The sequence below is a fragment of the Cupressus sempervirens genome, chromosome 9 (assembly GCF_028749045.1).
Source record: "Cupressus sempervirens isolate cs-2001-9-10 chromosome 9, ASM2874904v1, whole genome shotgun sequence".
NCBI lineage: Eukaryota > Viridiplantae > Streptophyta > Pinopsida > Cupressales > Cupressaceae > Cupressus > Cupressus sempervirens.
In genome coordinates this window covers 724,198,241-724,208,861 of record NC_143126.1, presented here as the reverse complement: position 1 = coordinate 724,208,861, position 10,621 = coordinate 724,198,241, and the positions used below count along the sequence as shown (strand labels likewise).

Here is a 10,621-nt window from a genome sequence, read left to right as displayed (position 1 = left end):
AGTATAATGTGCCATGAATGATGATATCAAAATAAGTAGATAATATTATAATGCAAACAAAAACTACAAGTCTCCCTACACCCACAACAAAGGAGACTCCATTGCATCCCCCTGCAATAAAGGAGACTCTGTTGCGTCCCCCCGCATCCACAATAAAGGAGACATTTTTCCATCTCGGAGACGTCTCGCCATCTCTAGTAGAGGTGGTGCTCTAAGTGGTGTTGCCTGAAAGGTCGAGATGATGTCCCCCTGTCCCGGGGACGTCCCCGTCTCCGAGATGGCCCAGTTTTGGGGGGGGATGCATCTCCATATTACGCTGCTTTTTATAGAGAAACCTACATGTTATGCCAATTTTAAAGGTCTTTACTTTTTAGGTGAAGAAACATATCTTATTTAGGTTTTCCTTACAATTTTTTTTTTTGAAAGAGATGAATTGTTTTTTTTTGAAGTAGATTGCACTAATAACTAAATCAATGACCTTAATTTTTTCCATGGTACAACATGATTATGCTTTACTCTGAGAATATGTTTCATACAATGGGATTTCCAACATAGAGCTTGCTCCCTTTGATTGGCCTAAAATTCTATGGCAACCGGTTACCCACCTGTTAACATTGGCTCAGATCCTACCAACTGTTGAACCCCCGGTCCCAATGCCCAGTTCAAAGTTGCTAGCATGCAGGCATGGTCCAATAATTATCCATGAATATACTGATTCACAAAAACTATATCTCCATATATCATATTTTCTTTGTACATTTGTGCATTGATAGCAACAAATTATTATTCGTATGCTGTAACAACCTCTTGAATGGCTTCCATAGACATGGCCATAAGATTACAACACTGTAATGGTCACCTAAATCTTTTGCACAAGTTGTAGTGTGCTAGTTTATTTGAGTCTGAAGTTGAAATCTTTAGGAAATTTGATATAATAACTGTGGGTTATTCATGCTTGTATCTTGATGACAAATGATTTAGCATTTCATCCTCTTTCTCTATCATTACATGTTCTGTCATGCATGTTAATAATCTTCAAAACCTATTTAAACTTGTGTGCTGGTATTGTGTTTGGGACATCAGATTTACCCATTGTTTTTGTCACCTCTTAGTGAATAGTGGCTTTTGATTTGCGCGGGTTGCGAGTGGAACTGTAGTTGGTCCATTTGGAGGATGGGCTCGTGAACTGCAGAGGGTGAGAAGTCCTTCGGTTGGAGTGGCCGAAGGAGGGTAACATTTGTTTCCCAGCCATACACTGCAGAGAAACATGGATATGGATGGGCTGGGTAGAAAATTGGGCCTTGCAGAAGACAACAAGGTTATCAGGAAAGCCGAGAAGCTGAGACGTAATGTGCATTTTAATTCTTCCACTTTTGTTGTGGTATGTTTATCTAAGCAATGCGTCAAATTTAGTGCAATTTTTATCATCTAGAATGCAATTTATTGGGAATATTCATCATTGAGCCCTTTTTTAACCCCTTTTCATCCACAGGGTGAGGTTTGCAAATCGGTTCTCTTCTTTGAACTCGTTGCTACAAAGTAATTTTTCTTGAACCTTATTCAGATGGGTTCATCTGATTTTACATTGAAAAGGATCGGGTCATTTCTCAAATTTATAGCATAATCCTTACAACAAAGATCATGCCACATGCCGGCAGTGAGATAATATAACACTGGGTCGAATCTTATTAATGTCATTTATCCTTTCCATTACACTACATTCCTCAGGACTGGATCTATGTTGTCCAGGAAGAAATAATTTAACAAGAGGAGAAATTGTTCCTTGAACATTAGATGATTCCCATTGCTTACCCTTCATGGATTTCTAGTTCTCATTCTTTATGATTTTATTAGAAAAATTGCAACAATGACATTTAATTTGCAATGATTGAATGCATTGTTTGTACAGATTACAAGTTCCCTTTGACAGACAGAAGGCCATTAGGCTAAGTGGCATGTCTGAGAAGGCATATACTAGATCCTTGAATGCAATGCAAAATGCACTTGGAGTTAGGTAGGTTAATTATCTAAATCAACCTCAATATCATAAGAGATAAGAAATCATGCTCTTCAAGATTTTTGGTAAATAGATACTTTTTAATCTTTGACTCTTAGAAAAAGAATTTCAACCTAAAACTCGTGATCATTTATCAAATAACTAAAAGAATTATGTAAATTTAATATAAAACCTTCGAACAACAAAAATAAATAAATAAATTAGTGATTAATTATTATAAAATATTATAATCAAATATATGTTTTAAACCATACTAAAATTCTAAGAAACCTAAAATAGACATTTAGATTGCCCAACGGAGGTACTTGTAAAATAAGAGTTATTGCTCAAGAAAGATTTCATTTCAACAATCTCGTATATAAAATATGAGGAGTCAATTGAAAACTATATACAATAAAGAAAGAATTGGCTTGATCAAAGCATCATCAGAGCCATTTCTTACTCTTACTAGTAACACTTTTTATAATTACAGCATATAAAACATATTAGCTTTCCCAAATCTATTTGGGCAGTTGAAAGATTTATGAAATGCTAATTAATGTCATTTTTTGAAAATGGAGTAGAATAGCACAAGAGCGAATGTGACAGCAGTGACAAAAATAGTTGTGGGCACTTTGGCAATGAGAATGCTGGCCCATTTCACCATTATAGCTGCTACAGGCACTATTACACTCATTACTATTTTTTTTGATAAGGTTTCTTTCATCTTCAAAAAGTTTGATCCCTGAATGATCACTTGCAGAAATAGAGTCAATTTGTTAAAGATCAAAAAAGTATTCATTGTAATCAAATGTCACATCTACACTTTCAAGTCATATGAAAATCATTTGATTCATTCAAACATCTTAGATTGATTGGGTCTACCCAAAGAGTCTTGTCTTTAGATTCGATTTAGATAATTAACCTACTTGACTCCAGTTTGGATGTCTTAAATTGAATGCAAGGCCAAAGCTACACATTCGAGAACTTGGAATCCAGTTTGGATGTCTTAGATTGATTGGGTCTGCCCAAAGAGTCTTTTCTTTGTAAGTTCCATTTTCCTTGACTCAGTTTTCAGCTCTCAAATGGTCTGTTTACTTAAACTTCGGACCTTTTGCAACTTACTGGTCAAATATTTATATAGTGCTCTATGGAACTTGAGAAACCAGGTTTCCTTAGTTCAGATTTCAGGACCCAAATGGTTTGTTTTCTTGGATTTCCAATCTTTTGAAATTTATGGCTCAAAGGCTTATAGTATGCTCTATGCTTGGGGAAATTATTAGGGTGGGTATAATGATTTCATCAGAGTAAGGCCTAAGGGCATACCAAATGAAATCCTATGCTTTTATACTTTGACCTTGAGCTCTCTGATAAGTGTGGGGTTACCATATGATCTCTGAGTCTTGTCAGCCCAAAATCATGATCGAATATGAAATTCTAATATTAACCTTATACAGATACAAAGAAAGATTTATAGCTACTCTGCCAGAGTCCCGAAGATCAAGTGCTGATTTTGGTCATCCAGTGTTCATTGCAGTAGCTTTTTACCTATGTGCAAGAAGAAATAAGGTTTGTTTGTACTTGTATACTTCAAGCTTGTTATTATCACCAATAATAATCACTTATCGATTTCCATGGAATCTTGTATTGACAAGCATTCTTCATTTTAATTTGTTACATTAGCCTTTTTCAAATCAATCCTTTTGCACATACACTATAATAGATCACCAACTATGTTCTGCCTTTTTTAGCATTTGAGCCTTCTCTTCAAAGGTTTCAGTATTTGGTCACTTCTAAATATCCTTTTTCATGGTTTCAAAGAAATTCTTCATCCCTTAAAAAATAGTTCTACTGTGTGAACTCTTTACAAGAGTGGGTATACACCATTTTCAAAGGGACATACTTAGTGAAGCAATTAACTGAATTGTTAAAGCAAATTATGCATACAACCATTGCCATAGTCTTCATTTGTATCTGAGGAAACTGTGCAACAACTTTCCTTGCATTCAATGAATCAGTTTTCGTTGCTCTTAAGCTTGAGAATAACATCCACAACTGCACTATGGTCATGCTCATGGCTTCTTCCATAAATTATACCAAGCATGACTCAGAATTTCATTTCTCCTTATAAGATGCATCTTTGTGGTATTCACAAGCTACAGTGTGAGCTTATGCGTGATAGCAATCCAAAGCTTAAATTGGCCTCCTTTGTGACAAAATGGATGGAACCTAAGTGTAATAAGCTGATAATGGAAGCCATCAATAATAACTATGCTGATATGGATGAGCACCCTATCACCACTAAGCTTCAGGTCATTGTTTGGTGTTTTCAATATAAGAAGGATTTATTTTGCTTGATTATCAATTTACATCCTCCAATTAATTTTTGATGACAATGGTTTCATCAATTGTTTGTAAAAACTCATTTGAAATGTGAGATTGATAGATCTTTTTAAACATTGTCCTATTTTTAGAGAAGAAATGCTCTACTTTATTGTATGTATCTTATGTAGAAATGTGAGATAAAATCGTTAGATTGAGTGCATGAAGATATAGTTTTTGTGGAGATGTAATGGTGTTTAAATTGTTTTTGTGCATTGGGAATTTCATAACTAGTGTGTGAATATTAATTTAATCTCAACAATACTGATCATTTTTTCAAAGTCAAAATGCATAAAATTGTTAAGGGGACATATGTCCAAGTTTTCTAATGTTGAAAGTAAGAACTTTTCTATTATGATTACAATCACGAGCATGATTCCAGGCTGTAGGACATGACTGTAGGTGTAATGGTGGCATCACAGGTTGCCTCCAAATCAGGTGTAATTGTGGGAGCTTGAGTTATCAAATTCAGGTAGGAGAATGAGTATCCCAATTCATTCGTAAGGGGAGGGGCAGCGCCAACTAGATGCCCCACCACTAATGGCTTCAAGAGGGTTCTTTGCCCTTCTAGTTAAGCTCCATACCTTTACCGACTAGAACAAGCCATAGATGGAAGCCTAGAATAATAAGACCAAGCAAGAAGAAACCTACATGTTCTATGGTAGTGCACAAAATAATCTTCTACTCAAGACCGCACTTGCTTCATTATATAAATAATGTGTGGCGAGAAGAGGAACATGTGAAAGATAAGTAGAGTCTCCAAAATGAAATAAGCCCTTCACATATGATGATAAAACATTCTAAAATCTCAACATTTTTCATACACATTGTCCAAAGATAATTGGTAGACAATTAGATCAGGTTAGTTCCATAAGCATTATAGGAAAGGACTCAAAAGAAACTATGCGAAAGTCCTCCCAATCAATGGAGGAGAGTGCAAATGGGTGCACTACACATCTAATAATCATAACTAGAAAAATCACAGAGAGTGCTACATGCCCACTACAAACATGCTTTTAGCTTTTAGAGTCATTGTAGTTGCAAGGTTGTGTCTATGTGATTGTGGGTTCAACTTCATCTTTCATAACTTATCTTTAGGACTCATAAGAATGTGTGTTTCCAACCATTTTTTTTGCCAATGATGAAAAAAGAGAATTGATATATGAATTACATAATTGAGTCATGATTGGTAGAGATGTAGCAAATGATAACAAAAGATAATAGAGTCCATATTAAGACTCTATTAAGACTTCTGGAATTAGATTTTTTAACAAACATTTTGTAGTACCAATGTCATGCTCACATTTCCTTGTGAAGGATGAGTTTGTGATGTGGTGAGCTTGACAAGAAACTTTGGTTGAAATGATAGTCTTCCAGCAAAAAATTGGTGGGAACAGTATGAGAACGGTTGCATTTGTCAGTTTTTGACTCTATCAGAAACATGCAGTGAAGGATAAAGTGTATGCATGGGTTATCAAAAGACCCTTGTGCTTACAAACTTGAATATTTATATTCACTGGAAATGGTTTCTTCAACTATTTTGAACTCTTTAAGGATCCAAGCACAGGCTCAGGTCACAGCTCCCCAGAAATTTAATGCATTGAGCTCGAGTAGCATTTTTTTGAAATGTTATTCTTGCTTTTAAGAAAAAAGCTGAGATTGAACTGAATCTTCCTAGTCTTGCAAATCCTTATCTGTTAACAAACTATATAGGGAAAGGAAATTCCATGGCTACATGAGTTACTAAGAGATCGTGGGGCCTATAAACTTTGAATATTGATCTTCATCAGAAACTCTCTAACCTGTAGCAATGGTTGAAAGAGATTAGAGGTCGTAGTCTAAGAAATTAGAATCTATAGTACCCATAAGAACATATGCATTTATCAGTGATTCCATGATTCATAGTCATGTTGTGATTGCATACCACTAGTAAAGATATTTGGGCAATAAAATATGTCCCTTAAATTTAATGAAATGTTTTTTTTTGCATGATTTTGTAAACATAATGCTACCATTCTAGGAAAACCTCACAACCATGCTGTAGCTGTATAAGTACTTCTTCTAATACCCTGACTGTGCATTTAACCAGAGAAAAAATCAAATCTTGGTTCAGAATTATTCCTGAGCCGACTCTAGCAAACATGATGCCCCATGAAAGAGGCCTTGAAAAGAAGTCTCCACGATTTTTTCTTTTCTCGAGACTTCAAAGCAAAATAGTAGAACAGATGTCCAATAACGCCTCTTGTAAATAATGTGGAAGAGTAACCTATGAATTAATCAATACAGAACTACAGTACATATAACAGACATTAAGCAGATACTAATATGTTTTCTCTCTAGATTTCTATCACATAAGGTACAATTACCTATAGGTCCTTGCCTTGAGCTATCTATAGTCACCCTCTCGTGGAGGAGCGATGGATTGTTACATATGAGCTTTCCAAAATTACTCTTTTCTAAAATTATTTTCAATAAATAATAAATTGATTAGTAGGAGATATTTTCCAAGTAAGTCAAATTGGGATATTGCTATCAAGATTCACTTAGGAAGGCCCAATGCTTCTGCGAGCATCACTTAGATGCAATGATTATTAAGTGTTCCATTTATTCTTGTGTAAGATGGATTCTTGTGAACCCCAACTCCTGCAACATGGTCAATGAGTTTAACTCAAAAACTATACAGTTAATAGCAATATCATAATTGTTTAAATATTTATTAGTTTACATAAATCATTATGCATCTATATCCATGTGATATTCCTAATCTATTTGCATAGATGAGGCTTCAGGGACTTGAAACAGGTTGTAAGGGGCATCTCTCTATAGCCATAGAGTTAAGTTAATTTTATTTTACTTTCTGCTTCTTACTACGAGAGTTACTTCTGGGTCTGCAAATTGAAGTTTGACGCGATTCTGCACTTGGAGTCTTACTAGGAGCAGTCATCACTTGTTCTTTTGTTGTTTCTTTTTTATCTAAGCCGCCAAAGATGAGTGGGATAACAAAAAATGTAAAGATTTTTACTTTTCATGACTAATCTTGACTATCTTTTTGTGGAGATTGGGTTTTATTGCCACCATTGGAGATTGGGTTTTATTGACTAGTCTTACTACCATGGTTGCACATCTGATGGGTATCTTTTTCCTCCCTTTTCAATCTTTCATTCTAGTTGTGACTATCACTTGCTTCCTGCTATAAGGTGAAATATTGTTACAATTTCTAAGCATTTTTCGAGATATTGAGGCCGGTATCACTGATTAATTCTTATTTTCTACATTTCTTAGTCAAATCTGGATGTACACTATTGTTTTTGGCATTTATAGATGGCTCCCATGGCACATTTATTCATTTTCTGCCTCCTCCATTCACATTTTTTGGAAATGTTGAGAAAGCTGGAACACATAGTGTTTTTCATGTTTCTCATCCGCCTGATTTTCATTATGTTGTAGCTGCTTATTACTGGTTCATACTCCTTCATTCGCATTTTTTGGATGTGGCTTTTAAAATGGAATCTTCTTTCTTCCTTCTTGTTATCTTGGAGCTCTGTTTGTATGTTAAGCTACTGGAACTTAGTATGAAAGCTTAAGCATATTTCAATTTTTTCCTGATTTCTTCATGTTGTAGCTTAGAATGCCCAGAATCACAGCTAAGGGGTTATTTCTTGTCTTAAACTGCCCCCTATAACAAAATGTAAAATATTTCCATTATCTATATGCATACAAGTGATGGCTTCTGGATATCTTTTGTTGTTACTCTCAGCTATAGATAATCTTGACATGAAAACATCTATAGAAAGATTCCAGTTTGTTACATCTTTTTCTATTTTTTGTAATGAATCTACATCTCTGCTGATTTCAGCGTTTATTTTCAAAATGTAGAACATTCTACAACTCTAAATTGGATAGGCGTGCCTAGTCTTTTATACTCTATCATAATGCATCCTTTTTTCTTGTATAATTATGCTCAGTTTGTAAGTGTCATTACTAATTAGAAACATTTGCTTCATTTATATTAAGTTTCATTTCCACTTACCTTGAATGCATATATCATTTGTCTGTTGTTACTTGTCTCTCTACTCAAAAATTGAACTAGTAATTTTCATACAAGAATTGAAGCTTTTGTCCCTCCTGTTACTTTTATCATACTATACTGTATCTGTTACATTAGCTAATTGTAGACAAATTTCTATACTGATCGGATGGTACAAATTGCAAATAACTACAAGAAAAGGGGGTACAATTAGCACACAAGCACCTTTAGTCATCTAGTAGTAGGAGGAAAGGATGTATAATCCATTACATTTACAATTTCACCCTCTTTCTTGGGTCATATATTATATTCATGAGTCAATGGGTTTGACTCAAAAAATGTACAGTTGAATCATGATAGCAATATCACAATTTGACTTGCTGTGGAAAATATCTTAGGCTTATCTATTGATGAGCTCAAGGGGCTTTCTAATGAATGGTTCATAAGGCACAACACTTCTTGTAGGTTTTGCAAATGGGATTCCAAGTAGAGTGGTTTAAACCATGGAGGAAACTCCACAGTTAAGCCTTCTTGAGCTGGAGTAGTACTGGAATTGTTGAGCCTTTGAGCAAGTCGTGGTGCTTCATCTTTGTGAGCACTCCCTCGATGTAATTCCTTCAAACAAAGAGTAACACAAGAAATTCATTAAGTTTTGACATAATCTATACAATATTTATTAATTATTGTGCATTATAGTCTTTCACAATTATTATCTTGAACGTGGATGATCTAATGAGGGTATTGAAACCTGTGGATGAGAAATGATTGAGTGCTTCATGGGAGCACACATCGGGAGACTACAACTTGAGTATTTTCCATTGTCTAAGCATGCATGTTGTTGATTAGTTATGCTGTGGAAAATGATGGGGAAAGAAATTCAAACTGGTTTCCTAACGAGGTTGAGTGATTTTTTGAAGTTGCTTTGACATTGATGTTATGTGGAATAGTGCCAAGTCACTTAGATGTTTGAATTAATCTCTTTGTTGAAGCATAATTTCTTAAGGACTTGTTTTTGAAGGGTGTAGATGACTCATACTTTTTAGTTCATTATGACGTATGTCAATGGAGGAAGTGCTAAGTTTTTGTCAACTCTTTTTAGATGTTTTAGCTTTTCTCCCTAACTGTAGCATGAAGTTAGATAAATTACATGTGGTTGCAGTACTAGATATTGATATTGTTGGCACATTTACAATGAGTCAAGCAAAATTGAAGTATTTGAGGGAAGGTGGAATTGGAAAGCCTCCTTCAAAGGCTGGTGTTATTTTAAACTTAAGTGCTACAATATACTACCTCAGCTTTCTGGTATCAAATTCATGTCTCTGCTGCAAAGGTTCATTTTTAATTATTATATTCTTCTTGGATTAAGATTTGAATTAAATATTTAATAAATTTAAATGTTTTAGCATAAACATGAGAGTCATTTTACTTACATAATAATTTAAACAAGTTATCTAGCAAAGTTTTGTTTTTTTTACATGCAGCTGTTGATAGTCTTACAAGATCTATGGCTTTAGAGTGGGGGATAGATTATGGAATACGTGTAAATGGTATTGCATTTGGTCCAATTGAAGGTATTCCTAGTCATGTTGTAAATGAATCAGGGAGCCGGCTTGGCGATCTAACATGGTGAGTGGGCTTAAAGTGGCAACTTGGTGGGGCAAGTTGGCGAGCCAACTTAGCGAGGCCACTTAAAGATGCAACACAGCGAGCTGACTTGGTGAGCAAGCTCGCTGAGCGGACCTAAAGACTAACCTTGATGAGGCACTTTGGTGGGGTGACTTGATGATCGAACTCAAAGAGTCAACTTGGCGAGCATACTTGAACAGTTGACTTGGTGGGGCAAGTTGGCGAGCTGACTTAGCGAGTCCACTTGGTGAGGCGAGAGGTGAGTCAACTTGGTGCCGTGACTTGGCGAGCTGACTTGGTGAGCAGACTTAAAGACTAACCTTGATGAGGTGCTTTGGTGGGGTGACTTGATGAGCGAACTTAAAGAGTCAACTTTGTGAGCGTACTCGAACAATCGACTTGGTGACATGACTTGGTGGGCTAGCTTGTCGAGCTGACCTGGGATGCGTACTTGAATAGTAGACTTGGTGAGCTGACTGAAAGAGTCAACTCATTGAGGTGACTGGGTGGGAGTGACTTGGTGAGCTGACTTGGAGAGTTGACCTAGGGGATGGGCTTGGTGAGAAAACTTAAAGAGTCGACTTGGTGAG

The 10,621-nt window shown here is 35.6% G+C and overlaps 2 protein-coding genes across 2 annotated transcripts in view; both read left to right on the top strand.

Annotated features, from left to right (window-relative positions):
• Nucleotides 1–1,267: 1,267 nt before the first annotated feature.
• LOC149540759 (origin of replication complex subunit 6-like) lies at nt 1,268–4,836 on the top strand. The gene is made up of 6 exons (XM_089802738.1): nt 1,268–1,381; nt 1,493–1,539; nt 1,910–2,014; nt 2,962–3,042; nt 3,454–3,565; nt 4,768–4,836. Exons 1-6 carry the CDS (start codon nt 1,268–1,270, stop codon nt 4,834–4,836), a joined length of 528 nt encoding a protein of 175 aa, XP_089658864.1.
• Nucleotides 4,837–9,533: 4,697 nt separating this feature from the next.
• LOC149540758 (peroxisomal 2,4-dienoyl-CoA reductase [(3E)-enoyl-CoA-producing]-like) overlaps nt 9,534–10,621 on the top strand; it is a 34,526-nt gene continuing 33,438 nt past the window's right edge. The window contains exons 1-2 of the mRNA XM_089802737.1: nt 9,534–9,735; nt 9,887–10,031. Coding sequence (XP_089658863.1) covers nt 9,534–9,735; nt 9,887–10,031 — 347 coding nt within the window. The remainder of the gene's footprint in view (nt 9,736–9,886; nt 10,032–10,621) is intronic.

Excerpts from the sequence above, each read along its gene's own strand:
- LOC149540759 (XM_089802738.1), top strand. The coding sequence starts at position 1,268 with ATGGATATGGATGGGCTGGGTAGAAAATTGGGCCTTGCAGAAGACAAC. Across the intron at positions 1,540-1,909 it reads TTTGAACTCGTTGCTACAAA|ATTACAAGTTCCCTTTGACA; the intron begins GTAATTTTTCTT and ends TTGTTTGTACAG. Across the intron at positions 3,566-4,767 it reads TATGTGCAAGAAGAAATAAG|GACATGACTGTAGGTGTAAT; the intron begins GTTTGTTTGTAC and ends TCCAGGCTGTAG.